Source organism: Rhinocladiella mackenziei (assembly GCF_000835555.1).
Source record: "Rhinocladiella mackenziei CBS 650.93 unplaced genomic scaffold supercont1.13, whole genome shotgun sequence".
Classification (NCBI taxonomy): domain Eukaryota; kingdom Fungi; phylum Ascomycota; class Eurotiomycetes; order Chaetothyriales; family Herpotrichiellaceae; genus Rhinocladiella; species Rhinocladiella mackenziei.
Window position 1 is genome coordinate 68,128 of NW_013550592.1, and position 20,619 is coordinate 88,746.

The following is a 20,619-nucleotide window of genomic DNA, read 5'->3' on the forward strand; positions in this document are numbered from 1 at the left end:
TCTCCAACTTTCTCTCAGGCGAGGAGCAACTTGAAATTCGGGGCGAACTTCAACGCGCCAAGAAAGATAGTGCAGGCGCGCCTCGACGCGTAAATCGATAATCAAAGAGGCAGCAAGGCGCTGTTGGGAGACCATTTCCGCAGTTTATCAGACTCTTTTCCGGGCTGTGAACTTATGTTACTGCTACAAGACTGTATAACTCGAGTCGGGAGACCTAGTCCATCTGTAAGGTAGAGATGCAACAGCCACCGCTGCCCCTCTCACGTCAACAATATTTCATACCCATCTTGAGTGATCTTAGCCTCGTCACCCGTCAAACCATACTTCCGTCTCACCAATTCAAAGATGATCAAACCAGCACTGGTGCTCGGAATCTGACGAAGAGTAAACCACCAGAATCCTTGAAACAACCATTGCCTAATACCACCAACTTCGACCGCCTGCGCTTGAGCTTGTTTCCAGGTCTCCCGGTAGGCATGATAATACGCCCGAAGCATTCTCCCTCTGCTCGGACCTTCCGATTGTTGGAACCTGACCGCATTCTTGTCGAGGTCTTCTAGCCTTTCATAGTGCAATGTTTGGATCGTCGACAACGGGAATAGGACCACTTGTTGGGCGACTGATGCCGTGATGCCGGCCAGCATCAGGAAAGCAGGTTCTAGGGCATAATGTGGCCTGATCATTGCAATCGGGTGACTTTCAGTTGCAACTGTCCCTCTCTGGTGTGCGAGCTTGTCCACATCTCCTCCTCCTAGCGTTCCATAGTACCACCGCACGAATGAATAGTATTTCTGCGCCTTGACGTATTCAAAGGTTGCAAAGAATATGCCTGACCCGAAACTGTCCTTCAAGAAGGACAGACCCCACCCGGCGAAGATACCACGAATGCCAATCTCGTGTAGCTTTCCCTTCCCATATTGCCACATCGTCTTATTGGCATATGCCTCACCTCGTTGCTCGAACCGAACATGCAGGGCATCTAAAGGGGCCGCAAGAACACTTTGAATGGTCCCAGCGGCGAATCCAGCGGCAAAGGTATCAGTAGGGGATGGAGGTGGAAAGACTGTCTTCATGGCATAAGCCGAGGGTTCATGGAGGCGGGCTAAGATCTGGAGATACGAGGTATACAAAGCCGCACCGACTGCGATGTTGGCAGCTAACGGCGGGAGCAGTTGTTCTGGAATGAATCGCCATCCATAGTTCTTTATTGCGTGGGCGAGAAGCCCCGGTGTCGTACTTCGCCAGGAGAAGCGGCCGTTCTGCGCATCTGGATTAATAGACTTAGCATATGCCTGGTATTCTGTGATTAGTTCAGGGCTTCTCTTTTGAGACTGAGACCAACTAGGTAATCGACACGCGTTCTGAAGAACGCCTTGACAGGAGCTCGAAAATAAAAGGCTACAGCCTGCGCACTCAAGGCTCGAACACCTGCGGCAGAAGCGCCGGTGGCTGCATTGCTTTTAGGATCTTTGAAGACGGGCAGCGAATCAATGGGAATCACAGGCAGAACGCCCTCGAAGTCTGTGGGATCGTCATCGAGGGACATTCTTTTCTTATCCCATCCATCATTAGCTATTCATCAACAATAAGGAAAGCCAGCCGATGTGTGAGGGCCAGTGAGAAAGAGATGAAAATTAACAGAAGTTGGTATGCAATTACGGAGAAGTAGGAGCCTGTTCATGAGAAGAATACTCCGCCCTAACAGAGAAGGGGAAACAGTTTCTGTGTCATGAAAAGACCTTAATTACTGAGTGTATTATTTAAGCACACAACAAGCTTCTCAAGTGTACATACTGACTCGATGCACGGCATTAAAAGCTCGCCCAGCGGGGGACCAGGTAATCCCTTAACACACATCGTCAGCATTAGGATCATAAATCAATCCTCGTTTTCCACTCAACCTTCTCTTTCTCTGCCCATTCCTCGAGAAACGCCACTCCGAATCGTGCGGCCTCGAAAGGAGTGGTGTTGGAGTCCATCGGTAGGTAAAAGTCTCTAGCAATTCTCGAAGGCGATGGTTTTTCTTGCAGTCTCACACTAGCATCTTTCGCTCTCTTGGACCAAGTAGTCGGGTACTCGTGCTTCAACAGATCAGGAGACAGTTGGCGTGAACCATCTAGCCATGCGGTCTGCAACTCCCGCGCATTGTGAATTAGATCATCCTTGAACTCCACATATCGCTTCTTGTACTTTTCCCCATCTTCGTTTGTCTTCGTGTTCCCATCGCTCCCCGGAGTTGGTGCAGAGTTACAATAATCGTCCGGTAAAGGGTCTCGCGCTAACCGGTCCATGTCGTATTTATGGATCAGTTGCCGACAAACTGCTCCCAGCTGAACCACGAGCCCGTGCAGATGTGGATATCTCCTAGATACACGAAAGATGAAAATGTGATAGAGAATAATCGATCTCCAGCCGGGATCGGCACTTGGACGGGCGTGAGCTTGCGCGGACATATTGATCATAAAACAGAGCAAAGCTTCGATCAGTAGTAAAACCGCTTTGGCAGATTGGCCAGACTTGGCATCTGCATCAGAGGAGGAAGGTAGCATAGACGTCCCCTCGTGCTTGAGCGTGCGGCCCAACGTGAAGAATTTGTTATTCATGGCCGTCCACTGCTGTCGTTCTTCTTCTCGAGTGGTCGATGTGGGAGCAGGCTGGGGGGATGGTTTTGGAACTGTTGACGGTGTGGACACCCGGCCCTTATCTCCAGAGGGGGTGGGTGCATCTACTCCTTCTGATGACTCGACACGTCTCATTGCCGTTGATTTGAGATCTTTCTTAGGGGTCGAAAATGTTGACCTTGGATGAGGCGTAAGAGAGGGCTTGCCAGCTGAAGGAACGGGCGTAGAGGGCCGCTTATCACTTTCAGTTGCCAGATTCGAAGCTTTCATCTTCTTCAGCGATGGGCCTGGGCTATTTTCTGCTCTTCGCTTTCTTTCTACTTTATCATTGTTGACAACAATACCCTTCGGCTTGCCTTGGGCGGTACCATGGGAATCGGAGGGCTCTGATTTGATTGCTTCTTTCTTCGGCTGAACAACTGGCGTGTTCGGCGAGTCGATTGCCTCTTGTTTGACCATGTCCTTCCTGGGACGCGGTGCAAATTTCAACAGTGCTTCAACTCTCTTCCGGTTCTTTTTGCCATACTTGAGGATAATTGTGTGTCTCTGTCGTGGACCAGGACTGGCTCGTGCACCATTGTGCAATGGGGTCCCAGCTTTAATGCCGGTCTTTGATAGAACCTTGGCTCCCAATCCTACTTTGGCTGCGTTTGGTGTTCCTGGGGCAGAACATCTGGCAGAGTGCTGACTATCAGATCGAACTTGACTCCCACCAGACGCCAGTCCATTCCTGTCATTTGAATGATCATAGTCAATTTCGGCACGAGCGAGGATTGCGCGAACAGGGTCTGTTCGTTGATGTGGTCCATTGGCGGGGCTGCCAGTCGAGATCGGCCCTGGCGGCGTTGAGATCGCCCTCGCAAGCGAAGGCGGTAAGACTGGTGACAATATTTGCGGCAAGCCGCTCTCTTTTTCAGGCGACGGAAGTGTTGGTGACAATAATCTCGGCATTTTCATGATGGACGACTGTGATTCAGACTTGGGTGGATTCGGTATTGATTTTTGATCTTCAAAAGGAGGCGATAGCTTTCGTCTCTTCGCTGGATTTGGAGAGGTTGTGTTTTTGTCGATCGGACCATGCAATGGAGAACTCTGGCCATCCAATCGAGGGATCTTCTGATCGGTTTCCAGGACGTTGTCCATCTGCTTGGAAGACAATACTTCCTGGGGCTTCTTCCCTGTTGAAGATTCTATCGTCTCCTGCTTTGTGTTGTCTGAGTTGGCGCCTGTAGGTCGTGGATGAGAAATAGAATCCGGCGGGCTTTTGCCTTTGGTCGTGTAATCCTTCAAACTGATCTTCTTTCGGTGTCCTAATTCAGCAGGAGTATTGTTCCCGCTTGCAGGGACGGTTTTGGGGGAAAGTTCCTCTTCAATTGGATTCCCTTGCTCGTCTGCCCAACCACCCTCCACTTTCAATAAAGACTCGTGTTCACCCAGGTGAGGAAGAAAGCTCATGTACTGTAACTGCTCTTCTTTGCGATCGAAGGGCGTCCCTTCATACCAGGTATTGACAAACCGTGAACTATGTCGGTAAGGGACGTCCGAAGGAATGGAGAGAAGGTAGGGTTGTTTTGGAAGAATGGACTCCCTCAGATGATTCAGGCGCTCGTCCAACTGAGCGATGATCTCGGTGATACGAAGATTGCTTCTGGGCGACTTTTGTGTATCCGGAAGTCTCTTGATCGTGCCTAGGGACATCTTGTCGCAAAAGGCAAAAGCTATGTTTCCATCACAGAATCTGTGAGGATTCCGTCAAGGTGACCCGCCTGGAAGACAAATGCTGGGCACATCGACGCTGTAGGGGAGGTAACCATCACGTATTCGCGGTTGAATCGGCTCTTGAGTATTTCGTAGCAAGACAGTATCTTTTTGTGGCAGTATTTGTTTCGCACAAGATTGGGGAGGATCCGACAAGTTTGCAGAGGAACAGGCGGCCACTACGGGGGGACAACGGATCGCGCTGAATAACGGTCTGGAGATCAACACGCGGATAAATTTTGCGAACGAGGACTCGGGAAGAGAGATCAAGTCGAGGGAAGAGATGGTGATAGGATTGGCACGGCACAAGGTCGGTCGAATAAGGCTGACTTTATGGGGGAGGGATGGTTGGTAGGATGATGGAGAGAATTGCGGCAGTGTAGGATCAAGGGATATGCGAAGAGAGCGGCAGACCCAGTCAATGAGGTCTCTTTCAAGACAATCGAGTCGCAGGATAATATTGTGATTCACTTGGGGTGAAGGGCAATTTGAGAAATTTGACGCCCAAAAGCGAAGCGGACAAGGCGAGATGCACTGGTAGACCCGATTGTGGTGAGCGGAAGTCTGCAGCGAGAGCCAAACGCTCAACTGGCAAGTTGTACCGGGTCTAACAAGTACAATGCACTCACACTTTGCGCTTCTTTGTACAACTCTGGGTACTCTTACACGTCTTAGTCAAATGCCCAATGCAGCCAATGCAGCAATTCCCATCCGTTTTTGAGGCAGAATACTCCGAACTGTGTCTTCGGCATCTCTCGTATCTTCTCCACTTCTTCCTCGACAGCTTTCCTGTGATTCTCCTCGCACCGGATCCTCCAGTCACTTTCGAATGGCCGCCAAAAATGCCTGCTATCGCTCGACTCTGAGCAAGTGAATCCTCTTCTGGCGGAATACATCCAAACAGACCGTAATCGAATATGTAACCCCGTTCTCAATCTTAGGTATTTGGACAATCCCGACCCAGAAGATTTGCCCATTGCTTGTGTGATTAACCATCCCCCCCGTTCCAACGCCAGAAATGCAAGGCTTTGATGCCTCTATATCTATATATATGCCCAGTAAGTCATCAAAATAATGTTGAGATGCGTCCATGTTTTGGCTGTTTTTATTCTTCGTCTTGTCCAATTTTGCCATATTGACCCCGAGAACTGCTGTCTTGTCGTGACCTGGAAACCATTCGCCCAATCCAACTTCCGAGTCCATCATTGTTGTTGTTGCTTCGTCCTCGAGGCTTTCCGTCTGCGTCGAGTTGAACATCCGGAGGATCAATGTCAAGGCCAGGAATCGCGTCATTGGCCGAGAAGGCGCCGTGTTGGGGAGTTCCTGCCCTGATATCGATGGAGGTGGGTGATCCCGCGCCCATGAGGGACCCTCGTTCCGCTTGGGTAGATGGTGTTGGCATCGCCGTTGTTGCATCCCCAAATAGCGAGTTCATATCTTCAAGCCGAACATTGGCAGTCTCTGGATACACAAAATATACTGGCGCCGTGTCAGCTTCCAAAGTCGTTCAGAAGGAGACCGGCGAAACTTACCAAGCACGAAACTGACGGCACAAAAGAAAGCATGCACAAGATACAGCCTCCATTTGATTGCTCCTTGAAGTACAGGGGTGAGTTCACCCACCACAAAGTTGAAGGCCCAATTGCTAGCCGTGCTCAAACTGGCGCCTTTGGCTCGGATGCTCAAGGGCAGAATCTCAGGAGGATACAACCAGGGGATTGGTCCCCAGCTTGCGCCGAATGCAGCGTTGTAAATCATAACAAAGATGACCACCAAGGCGGGTGTCCACCGTACATCAATGAAGATGAAGTAAGAAATGAGTGACAGTGAAATGATCATGGCCACGGCTCCCGAAAGTAGAATCGGCCGTCTCCCCCATCGATCCACGAGATACCAAGGGGGGATGGTCGAGGCCAAATAGGAGATTGCGTTGATCCCGGTCATGAGAATGGCATCCCGTCCTACCCATCTTGCTGATTCGAAAACAAGCGGGGCGTAATATGAGATCACATTGATTCCGTTCAATTGGGCGAATGCTTGGGCCGACATGGCAATAAAAACGCGCTTGTAGTATCGTTTGAACATGTCGGTGTATGATCGTTCTCCTTCCTGGCGTTGCACGAGCACATTCATTTTGATTTCCCGATATTCCTGGCGTGCCTTTGGGTTGTGAATGTCTCCTTTTCCGTACAGGTTTGCGATGACAATGATTCCCTCTTCATCATGGTCGTTGTCCAGGAGCCATCTAAATTTGCGAATTAGTCTCACTTCGTCATTCAATTCCCACAGCTCCAGTCGTAATCTTACCTAGGGGATTCACAGATGATCAAGCTGCCAAATCCAAGGAGCGCTCCCATAATGCACTGCATCAACAGAGGTACCCGCCAAGAAAAGTCGTTCTCGATATAACTACAGAAGTAATCCACCCACACACTGGCCGCATACCCGGTGATATTGCCCGTGAACTCTATACAGGCCAACTTGCCTCTGTTATGAGGTGGGCTGATTTCGGATTGATAGACCGGCACGATAGTTGAAAGGGCTCCAACCCCAAATCCAGCAATTAACCTTCCCACCATCATCATGGGCATTCCATTTGCACAGGTTTGGCACATGCCGCCGATGAAGAACACCATTGAACCATACAAGATTGTCCGGCGACGTCCAATGATATCACCGATCCGTCCAACACATAAGGACGCAATGAGGGCACCTATTTCAAGAATGGCGACCATAGTCCCGACCTCGGCCGAGCCCGGCTGATTGAAGTAATCTCGGAAAAATGGGCCACTGCTCGACATCAGCAATCGAAATCTGGGAACCTGGGACGTTGGGGGGAGGGATAGCTCTCATACGTAATAATGCCAGACATAACGCCCTGATCATATCCAAAGAGAAACACCCCTAGAGATACAAAAACACTAGTAAAATACCTGAAAGGTCTCGGGTTAGCCAGTGCCTGGTCTCTCACGAGTATGTCCTGATATGCCATACAATAAAGGTTTCCCCACAAGCCCCTTAGCCCGGGCCGTCTGGGCATCGCCAGGAGCCATGATGAGAGCCAATATCTTTTGTGATTTGGAGATTTGCCTCGGTGGAGGCTCCGGAATGAAGATGGCCTCTTTATCTATACTTAGAGAGTCCTTGCCCCTCTCACTGTGATCGTTTTCTCGAAAACCGACTCTCTTCTTCCGTCCTCCACCGTGACCGGGCCGTTTAAGCCGTTGACCCTCTCTAGTCAGAGGATCGAGCTCGATCCGATACGGATCCTCGTCGTTGGTAAGCTGCTCTGCGAGATCTCCAGTGTCGCTCCAGAGGGAGAAATCGTCAGATTCTGTGCCCGAGGAATACGATGGTCGCCGACAGCTTTCGCCCCTTTCGTTCTCCGTTGAAGGCGGCACGGTGGATGGTTGACCTTCGAGATCTGCTCTAGAACGGGACGACACCGATCGGTGGTGGAGGAGAGATGTAGGGGACTGGCGAGGAGAAGCAATGGTGCCGGCGTTGAAAGGGCAAGTCGTACGACCAGCCCCTGCTTTCCAAGTCAAAGTCAAATGGATATGGGATATAAAAAGTTTTAAGGACCTCGTGTCCAACGGACGAGCAAGTGTGGGTCGGGTGCGCAGGAAAAATGCTGGCGGGTAAGGAGGAGGGTGTGTGAGTGAAATCGTGAACCGGCTCAGGGAGTTGAGGAGACAGGCTTGGTCAGCGGCAAGAGCATGGGGAGAGTTGGTCACGGAAAAAGCGGAGCATTCGACCAAAGGATCCAAAAGCGAAAGTTGAGTAAGATGGAGCGAAGTTGGAAAAGTTGAGTACGGCAGAAGAGCGAAGTACCAGCAGTAGCCTGCAGACTTTTTAGAGGGGGAAAAATAGATGAGGAGACGGAGCAAGACAAAGCGGACGGATCGATTGGATGGAATAGATTGGTTGATGTTGTCAACCTCTGACTGGCTGCTCGAGTAGCGAGGTCAGATCAGTCGATTCTAGTACCTTTTAGGCAGCGGGCTGTTTCTCTGGGGGAAGAGGTCATCACCTAGAAGACAACCCCCCAGTGCTTAAAGCCATTCCTACCTTTAACTGGCAATGCCTAAACCGAGCCAGTTCTTTGTCCCGACACGAATCTCTCCAAGAACCTGTCCGATGCCAAGCCACCGGTTTTACGAGTTTTTCAGACATCATCAGAAGAATGCACACTGGCCTCTGACTTTTGCAACCACAGCCACAGTGGCAATCCATGAATAACACTGACTGGGCACACGAGCGGACCAGAAGCCCCTTGTGACCATCCCGAGGGCAGTTTGAGTGCCGAAGCGACAAATCAATTTCATGACCAACCATCCCTTTGTTGCGGATGACCATCCGACCTATTGGGTGCCTAACAAGTCATTCACACCGGCAATCCACTAAACGCTCGCTCGCTCCAGGTGAGCATCTTCACTCAATCTCCTGGCCGCCCGATTTTGTTAGGTATCCTTAGACACGGTGATGATCATGACCGAGAATCCATAGAGCACGAAACACAGCCATCCTATGTCACCCTCCATGGCTTCCTTGTCCCCCCAGGTCTGTATCATACCCGGCGCATCAGCCTTTTCCGAATTTCGCCGCCAGGCTCTCGCATCCCTTGTTGGCGCAAACGACGTCCAGGGGCAGTATATTCATTATGTCGAACTGGTTGGGCACCCCGATTCTGGGAGTCACGACCTTCTGAAAAAGTTACTGACCAACGGCCAACACATCGAGGTTCAAGAAAAAGAAGATGACGCTTCCGTTATACTGTACGTGGTACCCAGATCGGGGACCATTTCTCCCTGGAGTTCAAAAGCAACGAGCATTGCCCACGTATGCGGGCTTCGCAAAGTCGTGGGTAGAATTGAACGGGGCATCAGAATTATCATCTCCCTAGAAGAGGGGAAGTCTCTAGATAAGAGCCCTGCCTTGGACTTCCTTCATGATCGCATGACGGAAACTATTTCCGAGGATGAACCCGACCTGAATCTGTTGTTTTTACATCAGGAGCCTGGTTCACTACGCACCTATGACCTCTATAGCGGTGGACAATCGCCTACTGAAATCCTTCAAGATCTCAATTGCAAGCTGGGCCTTGCGTTGGAACCTTCAGAAATCCAGTACCTTGTCGAGGCATATTCAAAAGACGGTCCCGTCCCAAGAAATCCAACCGACGTGGAGCTCTTCATGTTTGCTCAAGTCAATTCGGAACATTGCCGGCATAAAATATTCAATGCCACGTGGATAATTGATGGCCAAACGAAAACCAACACATTATTTGGAATGATTCGAAACACCCACAAACAGACGCCCGAAGGGACCATCAGCGCGTACAGTGATAATGCAGCAGTATTGAAAGGTAGCCAGGGGAGTCATTGGTCTCCTGATGATCACACCGGACAGTGGCATGCGGTAAAAGAAGTGGTACATTTTCTTGCGAAAGTCGAAACGCACAACCATCCGACGGCTGTCTCTCCCTTCCCGGGCGCCGCCACGGGATCGGGGGGGGAGATTAGAGACGAGGGTGCGACAGGACGAGGATCAAAACCCAAGGCTGGTCTGGCAGGCTTCTGTGTCTCTGACTTGCTCATTCCTGGCCACCATCAGCCGTGGGAGCTTGATTATGGTAAGCCTCATCATATCGCGAGCAGCCTTGACATCATGCTCGAAGGGCCTATTGGGAGTGCTGCGTTCAACAATGAATTCGGTCGACCTTGTACGGTTGGCTACTTCAGAACACTCCTCGTGGACATGAAAATCGACAAGGATTCTAGTGAGGTCAGGGGCTATCATAAACCGATCATGATGGCGGGTGGCGTGGGCACTGTTCGGCCACAACTGGCGCTGAAGAATCCGGATCTCGTCAAAGATGGCGCTTTCTTGATTGTCATGGGCGGACCGGCCATGCTCATCGGCCTCGGCGGAGGTGCTGCCTCTAGTATGAGTTCAGGAGAAGGATCCGCGGAGCTGGATTTTGCCAGCGTGCAACGAGGCAACCCTGAAATGCAGCGTCGGGCTCAAGAAGTTATCAATGCTTGCGCTGCTCTCGGTCCACATAACCCTATCCTCTTCATCCACGATGTTGGCGCTGGCGGACTCTCAAATGCGCTACCCGAGCTGGCCAAAGATTCTGGTCTCGGGGCAGAGTTTGAGCTTCGAGACGTTGACTGTGCGGACAAAGGCATGAGTCCGCTGCAGATATGGTGCTGTGAAGCTCAGGAACGATATGTACTCGCTGTTGCACAAAATGGAATGAACATGTTCAGGTCAATTGCCAAACGAGAACGTTGCGAGATATCAGTGGTGGGACGGGCGACTAACAAGCAAGAGCTAAAACTCACAGATCGCCATCACCCGGCTGATACCCATGGCCAGCAAGATCCGATTGATCTCCCGATGGAAGTACTCTTTGGAAGGCCTCCCAAAATGACCAGAAACGTCACATCAAGGAAAGTTGAATTGCCGGCCTTCGATGGCAGTTTGAGCATGTACATGCCTCAAGCCTCAACGGACGGGCTACTCGAGGAAGCAATCAGCCGAGTTCTTCAAATGCCGGCTGTCGGTTCGAAATCCTTTTTGATCACTATTGGAGACCGAACCGTCGGCGGTCTGACGGCTAGAGACCAAATGGTTGGGCCGTGGCAAGTTCCCGTTGCGGATGTATCCGTCACCGCGACATCTCTCGCGACAGGAATCAAGACCGGCGAGGCAATGGCCATGGGCGAGAAACCGACGATCGCTCTCATCTCTCCGGTCTCGTCCGCTCGCATGGCCGTGGCCGAATCCTTGATGAATTTGACAGCCGCTGATCTCCCTGACCGTCTTCACCAAGTGAAACTATCCGCCAACTGGATGTGTGCTGCTAGTCACCCCGGTGAAGGTGCCGGACTCTACGAAGCAGTCGACGCATTAGGCATGGACCTGTGTCCCAAACTGGGCATTGCCATCCCCGTCGGCAAGGACTCGATGTCAATGAAAATGAAATGGCAAGACCAGCAAACCAAGGAAGCCAAAGAAGTTGTAGCGCCTCTGTCTCTGGTGATCTCTGCATTTGCTCCGGTACTCGACATCCAAAAGACCTGGACGCCTCAACTCCGCCGATATAATGAAGTCGGCGAATCGACTCTCTTCTTTGTCGACTTGGGCCTCGCGCGTCGTTCTTTAGGTGGATCCATCCTCGCGCAGTCCTTCAAGCAAATCGGTGACGAGGCGCCTGACATCCGCTCTGTCTCCTTGTTCAAGGACTTCTTCGATGCGACGCAACAACTCCACGAACAGGACCTGGTGCTCGCCTACCACGATCGGTCCGACGGCGGGCTTTTCACCACATTGGCCGAGATGTCCTTTGCTGGCCGCTGCGGTATCGAAATCATGATCAATGATATTTGCCCGAGTCCACACACTCCGGACGTGATCTCGGCCCTATTCAACGAAGAACTTGGCGCAGTTTTCCAAATCCGGAAAGAAGATGAGAACAGATTCAAAGCGTGCTTCGCAACCTGCGGACCTCCACCTGGCCTAATTCACAAGATCGGCCGAGTGTCGACCAAATCTACAAGCCAAAACATGGCCATCTACCACGGTGGGAAGCTCATCTACCGGGCGCCTCGAGGCGACCTGCAACGGAAATGGTCAAACACATCGTACTGGCTGCAACGATTGCGCGACAATCCTGCCTGCGCGGACGCTGAGTATGCGAGTATTCTGAACGACGCTGATCCAGGTATCACATACAACCTCACCTACAACCCCAAGGAGAACATCAACACCTACAAGACTAGCTTCTTGACTTATATGCGGCCGACCGCGCGGCCCCGCGTCGCCATCCTTCGCGACCAAGGTACCAACGGGCACGCCGAGATGGCATTCGCATTCGACGCTGCAGGCTTTACCGCCGTGGATGTGCACATGTCAGACATCCTAGACCCCAAACCACACCAGACACACCTCGGCGTAGACCACGACCTGTCGTCGTTCACTGGCCTCGCACTTGCAGGCGGCTTCAGCTTCGGCGACTGCCTAGGGGCAGGCCAAGGATGGGCGAAATCGATCCTATTCCACACGACAACGCGGCGGAAGTTCCAAGACTTCTTCGCGCGCAAGGACACATTCACCCTGGGCGTCTGCAACGGGTGCCAGGTCCTCAGCAAGCTGAAAGAGCTGATCCCGGGCGCGAAGACGTGGCCGAGCTTCGAGCGTAATGAGTCCGAACAGTACGAGGCGCGCGTGTGCATGGTCAAGATCTTCGACTCATCGTCCGGCTCAGGTGTGAGCCCGAGCGTGTTCTTTCACGGCATGACCGGGTCTAGCCTGCCTGTCGCGGTTGCGCATGGCGAGGGCCGCGCATCGTTCACGTCCTCAAACAATAAAGCGCTTGATGCATCGCTGGCTTCATCCTTCACCTCCAGCCATCTCGCTCCTGTCCGATACGTGGACGCGAGGACCTTGAGTCCGACAACAACGTATCCTGCAAACCCAAACGGAAGCCCAAGTGGTATTGCAGGCGTGCGCAGCGCCGACGGCCGTGTTTTGGCGCTGATGCCGCATCCTGAGCGAACGATCCTGCAGGGCGTGGCCAGTTACATTCCCGCCGGAAAGAGTGCTGAGTGGGGCGAGTACGGCCCCTGGATGCGACTGTTCCAGAGTGCGAGGCGATGGGTTGGCTAGAGAATGGAGGGATCAACAAGGACTGGCTGGCTAGCTGCGATAGAGGGTGAGGTGAAGATTAATATCCAATGCCTGTGGTGGAGAGAGAAACATCGTGTCCGCACAAAGCTGTTTTGCTCGCAAGGCTGAACATTGAAGTGTATATTTTGTACTCCAAAATGGGATAGAATATCATTGCATGGACGCTGGCAATGATTTACCAAAAGCGAGCACGACTATATTTTTTTTTTTTTTTTTTTAACCCCATGATTCCATATGTCTTAGCAGAGATTATTGCGCTTCTTCAACTGAATTTTTGAATCTTTTTCATTTTGCCGTGCTATATCAACCTCAATAACAGCCACGGCCACCACGTTAGACTTCGTGCATTAATAATATGTATGCATCTAATTACACAAGGCAAAAAATAGAAAGCGAGGCCCGACTCCTCGTGGACTTGACGTCCATTCAAGCGAACTCTCTCTTATCCCAGACTCCAATGTTTGTACACTTTAACATGGGGTTCCACGGTCGCGTTCCGCCTCTGTCGCTTTGCTTCCAACCTCTTGTCTCCCGTTTTGCGGGATTCTATCCCTAACCGAACTCCAGACCAAGCCGTGAGTGATTCTAGTCACGATCAGGTTCTCTCACTGTTAGCTTGCCAAATGTTTGATGAAACATAATCCAGCTGTTGATGAGTATGCTCTTTGCTTCGTCGGCCTCCTGAATGGTTTTCTTTCCGAGGCCTTGGCTCCCACTCAGAGGACGAAACATTACGTCATTGAAACGATCGTCCACCCTAGCCGCCTAAGCCTTTCGCGATCTGGTGGTTGGTCCATTTGCTCGTCCAGTGGTGACGGCACCATTGCTCTTCTTTTCCACATCAAAGGTGGAGGGAAGCTTGTGTGGGTCGGGAAGAGGGAGATCCTTCATGGCGATAAGAGCCTCCCTTCCAGTGTTCCTCCTAGGTCTTCCGGAAATTGTCTGCTTCCTGTAGGTGGCAAAGTAGAACGAGATGAAGAGTAGGAGGTAAGAGCTGAGAATAGCCATGCCGGCGAAAGCAGCAAATTCCTCTCCAGCACAAGTACCGGCGTTTGGCAACCATGGCCAATAGGTGCTAGTAAAATAGGTGTAAGAGGCGAAGTAAACAAAGCCCAAGTCAATGATGAACTGAATGATTTGGAGCATGGTGATGTATTTCTTCCACCAAATGCGAATGCCACGAGCAGATTGGAAGTAATACCTGTGCACGTGTTATAAGCCATATTCTCACCTTTCTGACCCTGCCAACCTACCAGTACATGACCACGTGCACAGTCAAGTTCAACGTAATGGGGACCCACGAAACGGCAGTGTGGCCAACAAGTTGAGTATAGCACAGAAGGGCAGTTGCGCCATGATGGTAGGTGTGAAGGAAGGTCAGAGGCTTCTTCTTGAGGACTAGGAACAGAGTGTCAATGAGTTCAAGGTATTTGGTCAAGTAGTTCATCTGAAAAGAGCATAAGCTGAATTCCGAGAGCTGGAGGCAGAGGCACGGATCAGACTCACGTAGTACAGCATCAGCAACTGTTTCGTCCAACCTCCATTGTAGCTGCAAATGGCATGGAAAACGCCGTGTCTAACGACCGTGGGGATAAGTTGTTCCAGGAAGAGGGCCAACAGAATACCACTGATAGCAGTCAAGTAGAAATTGTGAACCATGAAAGGACCATTGAAAACGAATGCCTGGCGGTGTTTCATCACTTCTCGTCCGCCGAATATAATGACATAGTATGAGACCAAGGCAATGGCTGTCTCTTTGAACGTGGACATGGGGGTCTTTTCAGGCACAAATTCGAAGTCGATCGGAGAATAGCCAAAGATGGCGGAGTAAGCCTTGTCGAAGATGGGCCATAGCCTAACACCGAAAGGACGGTCGAGGGTAGGCAGAGGAATAGACCTGAGAGTATCGAGCGACATTTTGAAAGGACTTCCTGATGGGGTCGCAGCCGCAAACGCTGACCTATTGGAGGGGCTCAAGAGTGTGACCGATCGAGGCCAAAAAGAGCGACGAAACAATTAAGAGGAGGAGGAGAATAAGAAGAAGAAAGGACACGAAGAGAGAAAAAGTTGGCAGCGGAAGGCCGAGCGGAAGAAATGAATCGTATAGTGTCGAGGAAGATTGAAGAGCGAAATTCCCAACTATTTTCCTGCAGTCAGGGGAAAATTGAGACGTAAAGACGCAGGCGGCACGGCGGCAGAGCGTGTTGCGAAGGCCAAGACCCATCACAGCGCCCGCATCCCATTGGTGTAGGCGGAAATTGTCACGAGGGACCAAGGCAAAATATTACGATAGTCGCGCGTCTTTCGTTGAGGATACGGGTGACGCGATTAGGCTACGAGTGAGAATCCTAGCGGCGTAGAGGGGTGGTGATCCTCGAGCAGTGTATGTCTCTGCGATTCCAATGTCCCAAGAACCAATCGATGCTGATGAATTCGGAATCAAACAACACTGTTTACCCTTACTAGGAATAGCAGATGCCGTAACCGGTCAATACCGGCCTAAAACGCACAAGGTACTTCTACCCAGGCTCTAGCACGGTAATACTGCTTGGCTGACGCCCGTCTTTTCAACCATTCACAAGCTTGCTGGATTTGCTTAGGTAGAACCATTTCTCAGGTGACCCCAGTTCATTAATATCCATTCCAACACCAACACCACCAACAATTTTTCTCGAACTCTCACCTTTATCCCGTCCACCTCCTCCTCACGCTTGCGCAATGGCTTCCATTTCGATCCTCCGTCTTACTGCTCGTCCTGCCACGTCCACCCTGTTCAGACCTTGCACACGACCCTTCAGGAGAGCTCCAGCTATACCTCAGTCTGTTTCTGCGCGATCTCCTTTTAGCTCCACTGCTATCCAGAGAAGCGCTGGCCACGAAGACGAGACATACGAGGAATTTTCAGCCAGGTACAGTTTCCTTTGAGGTTGGAACTGAGATATTGCCGTCCGGAGCCTGTTGGCGCAGTCTCAGAAAAGATCCTTAGCATCCGAGCTCCACTGACGCACAAAATCGCAGATATGAGAAGGAGTTCGATGCTGTGCAGGACGTTTTCGAGTTGCAGGTATATAAAAGAGGCGTTCCGTTGCATCCAATTCAGTCTGACGCCAATTTACAGCGAAACTTGAACAACGCCTTCGCGTACGACCTGGTCCCTTCACCCGGCGTCATTACCGCTGCCTTGAAGGCCGCACGGCGAGTCAATGACTTCCCCACAGCCGTGAGAATATTTGAAGGTGCGAAGCCTCAAATCACACAAACTCGCGTCCCCAAAAAGCGAAAAGAGAAGAAGACAAAGTTTCTAACCCTGTGGGTTCATAGGCATTAAAGCCAAAGTCGAGAACACCCAACAATACGAAGAATATCTGGAAGAGCTGAAGCCACTTCGAGAGGAGCTCGGCATCAACTTGAAGGAGGACTTGTATCCCAACAACAGCGACAGCCCTTACTACAACCCATAGACGCCGATGCATCTGATCAGCCAGAAAAAAGGAACAGGAGCTTTGATCTGGGAAAGAAAAGAACCATGAACGGCTCGCAGCAAAGAATCAGAGGAGAGGATATGTTTGGGCCGACGGGTTTTTCTCTTTGAGGAAAGGAAAAATTCAGGGGCGAGGAACATCCTATGTCCCTTGCTGGTTTCCTCGCCTAGCAGAACTACCTACGCCGTAGTTAAAATGTACAGTTCTCAACAAATGACCAACCTTCGTCTCTTTCAGGGTTTTGAGAATGGTTTCCTTTCCCGTCAGAAGCCCTTACCCAAGCCCTTTGCCACCCTTGAGGCTACCAGTGCTCAGAAAGCTTCTTCTTTCACCGAGAATGGATATGATTTGTATATTTTGAACGGGTCACCAAGAGCCTCGCCACCTCTTTAAACTCCGGCAGGCCCACGACATATGCCTACCTTTCTTCTACACAAAATCTTACCTTCCAGCTCTTTTTCATCGCCGAGACCGCGTGCCAGTTCCCCTGCAAGGGAGGTATTTTCTCCCTTTCGTACTACCTCATCACTGTTCTTCAGTCCTTAACAAATACCAACAAATATACGCGCATTCCCTTCCCACCTTCTCGGACATCCAAATGCGAAGATGGAGAAGTGTTTGGGTTTACTGTAAGTGATAAATCTCTTGAGAATGAACCAGGAGAAATGCAAAATCGGATCTATGTTTGCAATCATCGTGAGAAGAAGAAATGACATGGTCTGTAACTTTGGTCCAAACACGAAGAAACCGACAAAAGGTGCCCGCCCGGGTTCTGTAACAACCAAAACCCTGCTACATCCCGATCTTGCGGCCTTTCTCTCTGTGGTCTTCTGTTCCGGATCTCCAAATCATTCCTGATATCTTTGCTCCGTGGTGTGACAGACCAGAGGTTCAATATACAATCCTCTCCACAAAGTTTCAAGCAGGACCTCCTCGAGCTTCGCCCTGGGCCATCACCAAGTCTCGAATCGCCCACCTCCAACCTCCGGTCCCGTCAGGGCCTTCTTCCTCTTCCCCTTCTATACCCCTTCTCAACCACTTCTCAACTTTCCTGCGCCATCTCTCCTCTTCACTTCTCTGCCTCTTGACGAATTCAGGCCCAACATCAAACTCTTCACCCACTCCCCACTCGTCACCACTACTGTGTCCGACCTCTCCGTCATCAAAAGAATCTCCCAACGGACCGAGTCCAGGAATGTTTTGCAGGGTACCACTGCGACTTCTGGTTTCGTCTTCCTCCCTGAGATCTTCTAGGCCAGCGAAAACGTCTTCTTCCTCTTCAATCTGAACACTCCCTCCACGGAGGCTTGATGTAGTTCCATCGGCGTTCTCAGCGAGTTTAAACCATCGCATTTGGGACGGGTCAAACACCATGCCACCATCAACTTGAACTCCAGTGACGCCGGAGCCGACATTGGAGATCAATGCTAAATTTGCTTTGGTACCAGGGCTCCCTTGAGCTTGACCCGCGGGGCTGCCGCCTCTCGGATGAAAATCGGGTACGTCAAAAGGGGCCAGAGCATTTTCGTTTCCGTCCCATCTAAACAGCAGAGGATTATATTGCATGCCCTTTTCCGTCTTGGGCCGGTTCATATCACTGCCCATGGGCTTGATGAGATGTGGCTTCAACTGAATCTTATCACTTTTTTTCTTTCTCAGACTTCCTGTGTTGGTACGGGCTGCTGCGGTGGACTTCCAGTTGGTTGAGATCGGTTGCAGCGGTTCCCCCCGCACGTTTTGAAAGGTCGTTGAAATCTGTCGCTGTTCACGAGCGTTTCGAGAAGCAGCAGTGTCGCGAGCAAAGCGAGGAACATTAGCAGGGTTGACGGCGGTGGTCGAGAAATCACTCTTTGGGGGGGAAAGGGGTGTCGCGGGCATCGGTGTATCACTCCCTCGTCGGGTGCTTGCAAGCGACGAGGTGGAAGGGTTCATGTGCGAGAGACCAAGCTTGCTTCTGAGACTTCGAGGCGCACCTCGACCGATTGGTGTCTTGGTGAATTTGGATTCAATGCTGGCAGATGTTGGAAGATCATCGAAGATCTCCAATTCTGTACCATCACCATAATTACGACGCCTCGTGGGTTTGGTGATTGTTTTCTTGGCCTGAACAGTAAGCTCAGCTGGTGCCAAATTGCTTCGAGCACGACCAGGGGTTTCCGGCCTGCCTAGGCCAGCAAGACGGGACAACGACCTCTGCGCAGCAGACATGCTATCCCCTGATCCATCAGACCCTTGACCCCGATAGTGACGAGACGCCGCAGTCTTGATACTAATATGTTGAGACTGCCCGGCCGATGCTCCGGCTGGAATGAAAGGTACAGCCGCCTTCCTAGGCTCCCCAATCCGAGAGTCGGCACGGTCTGTGGGTGTCTTAGGGCGTGAAGGGAGATTGAGACGGCTACCTGTTTCCTGTCTGGAAGGAGGTCTCACATACGGCGAGGCTTTGGTCGGTGAGTTGACGCCTCGCATGACAGGCATCGATCGCTTTGCACGTAAAAGCTGGGCATTTGTCGTTGTCGGCTGCTCAAAACGCAGCTCAGGTCGAGATTCGGCCCCACGGAGGATTCGTCTGCTGGGGGTCGATGGAGTGGAAGGAGTCGGGATGGTGGAAACGGATGAATTAGCTGAGTGAGTCCCAAGCCGCGAATTTGGGCGTTGATAGGAGGGTATCGCTACACCAGTTTCCGAGACAGGTTCCAGATTGGAGCGGGCACGTTCATGTCGGTCATGTGCAGGTTGAAATCTCGGCAACTTCGATATTGTCCCTTGAGACTTGGTACTCGTAAAATTGAGTGTGGTGGTAGTCCTCTTAGACGGGCTTGCAGGTCGTATACTCTTATGTTTGATGTTGCGATTCAAGGTCAGTTTGGCGGTGTCAAAGACTTCGCCATCCCCAATTTCCAAACCAGAAAAGAAGTCCTCTTTCCCAGACTCTGGTTTCGGCGCCGGCTTTTCCTCTGGAATGCTCCTCGGTTCCGGAATATGTTCTTGTTGTCTCTTTTTGAGCTGGTCTTCGAACTTAATAGGTCCATCCGGTAGAATTAGACCGTCGAGTCCTTCATCTTCGCTCTCTGCTGTAAAGGCGCTTGACACGCTCGGACTTAAAGCCGATGCAGAAGAACTGCGAGCAGATCGACCTCCCCTCTTGGTACCGGCATGCCTAGTCCCCAAACTGCCTTCGGCCCATTCCAGATCAAAGTCATCACTCTGCTGTGGTGTTTGAGGTAGCGGCTTCCTTGTTGACAATCTCAGCTGCCCATCGGCGGGTAGCTCGAGGTCCTCTTCAATGTTTTCCATTTCCGGCTTGACCGGTGTGGGAGGTTGCTGAAACAACAACGGCTTCTGGGGTGACCTGTGTTTTGCAACTTTTATTGTCGGAACATCCACAAATGCCGCATCTTCGTCAGTATCGCGAAAAGCGTCCAGTGTGACCGGGGTAGGTGCTGTCCGAGATTTTGGTGACCGAATTGTCTTATCAAATAAGTCTTTCATGTCGAGAGTTTTGGGTGATGTCCTGAAAGCAGCACTGATCTGCCGCAAATTCTCTGACAAATCGGGGCCGTCGTGTTTTGCAAGCTTGAGGGGAATATCGGCTCCTGGCAAATCCAAATCTTCCGACCAGTCGTCCGCAGTGGCTTTCTTGATTTCCTTGCCTTTCAATCGTCTTATCGTGCCACCTTCCAAAGCCGAACGTGGTACATTCGCGGGCAACGGTATTCCTTTACTCTTGGCGAGAGCTATTGCGTCTTTTATCGAAGCTTGTTCGTCTACCAAAACATCCCAATTTTCGTCTCCCTGATTTGACTCGGATCGCATCGACATGCGAGAAGACATCGAATCTCGATGATTAGCTTGAGGATGTGATATGATTGATGTTGCGGTCGAAGCAGTGCGAAGCTGGACATCTTCCAGGTTTTCAAAGTCTTCATCGTCCCAATTTTCGACCTCGGAGCTCTCAACGGGTGTGCGCGGGTGAGACGTGAGTGATTCCATGGTTCTGTTTTTGCAAGGGATTGAAGCAGTCGATTTGAAGGTTTAAAAGTCGCAAGAATTCACCATGA

General features: G+C 51.1%; 7 protein-coding genes across 7 annotated transcripts; 2 read left to right on the forward strand and 5 right to left on the reverse strand.

Moving 5' to 3' along the window:
* Window positions 1-260: 260 nt before the first annotated feature.
* Window positions 261-1,546, reverse strand: Z518_11355 (uncharacterized protein; the record flags this gene model as incomplete). The annotated part of the gene is made up of 2 exons (XM_013411050.1): window positions 261-1,292; window positions 1,343-1,546. 2 exons carry the CDS (start codon window positions 1,544-1,546, stop codon window positions 261-263), a joined length of 1,236 nt encoding a protein of 411 aa, XP_013266504.1.
* Window positions 1,547-1,871: 325 nt separating this feature from the next.
* Window positions 1,872-4,319, reverse strand: Z518_11356 (uncharacterized protein; the record flags this gene model as incomplete). The annotated part of the gene is made up of 1 exon (XM_013411051.1): window positions 1,872-4,319. The coding sequence occupies one exon, from the start codon at window positions 4,317-4,319 to the stop codon at window positions 1,872-1,874; it is 2,448 nt and encodes an 815-aa protein (XP_013266505.1).
* Window positions 4,320-5,484: 1,165 nt separating this feature from the next.
* Window positions 5,485-8,665, reverse strand: Z518_11357 (uncharacterized protein; the record flags this gene model as incomplete). The annotated part of the gene is made up of 6 exons (XM_013411052.1): window positions 5,485-5,858; window positions 5,912-6,624; window positions 6,687-7,169; window positions 7,235-7,312; window positions 7,374-7,911; window positions 8,629-8,665. 6 exons carry the CDS (start codon window positions 8,663-8,665, stop codon window positions 5,485-5,487), a joined length of 2,223 nt encoding a protein of 740 aa, XP_013266506.1.
* Window positions 8,666-8,921: 256 nt separating this feature from the next.
* Z518_11358 (phosphoribosylformylglycinamidine synthase) lies at window positions 8,922-13,055 on the forward strand (the record flags this gene model as incomplete). Its single annotated transcript, XM_013411053.1, has 1 exon — window positions 8,922-13,055. The coding sequence occupies one exon, from the start codon at window positions 8,922-8,924 to the stop codon at window positions 13,053-13,055; it is 4,134 nt and encodes a 1,377-aa protein (XP_013266507.1).
* A 786-nt stretch (window positions 13,056-13,841) lies between these two features.
* Window positions 13,842-14,993, reverse strand: Z518_11359 (uncharacterized protein; the record flags this gene model as incomplete). Its single annotated transcript, XM_013411054.1, has 3 exons — window positions 13,842-14,277; window positions 14,330-14,523; window positions 14,583-14,993. 3 exons carry the CDS (start codon window positions 14,991-14,993, stop codon window positions 13,842-13,844), a joined length of 1,041 nt encoding a protein of 346 aa, XP_013266508.1.
* An 801-nt stretch (window positions 14,994-15,794) lies between these two features.
* Window positions 15,795-16,537, forward strand: Z518_11360 (uncharacterized protein; the record flags this gene model as incomplete). Its single annotated transcript, XM_013411055.1, has 4 exons — window positions 15,795-15,985; window positions 16,095-16,140; window positions 16,195-16,312; window positions 16,398-16,537. The coding sequence occupies 4 exons, from the start codon at window positions 15,795-15,797 to the stop codon at window positions 16,535-16,537; spliced, it is 495 nt and encodes a 164-aa protein (XP_013266509.1).
* Window positions 16,538-17,476: 939 nt separating this feature from the next.
* On the reverse strand, window positions 17,477-20,551 carry Z518_11361 (uncharacterized protein; the record flags this gene model as incomplete). Its single annotated transcript, XM_013411056.1, has 1 exon — window positions 17,477-20,551. The coding sequence occupies one exon, from the start codon at window positions 20,549-20,551 to the stop codon at window positions 17,477-17,479; it is 3,075 nt and encodes a 1,024-aa protein (XP_013266510.1).
* Window positions 20,552-20,619: the final 68 nt, after the last annotated feature.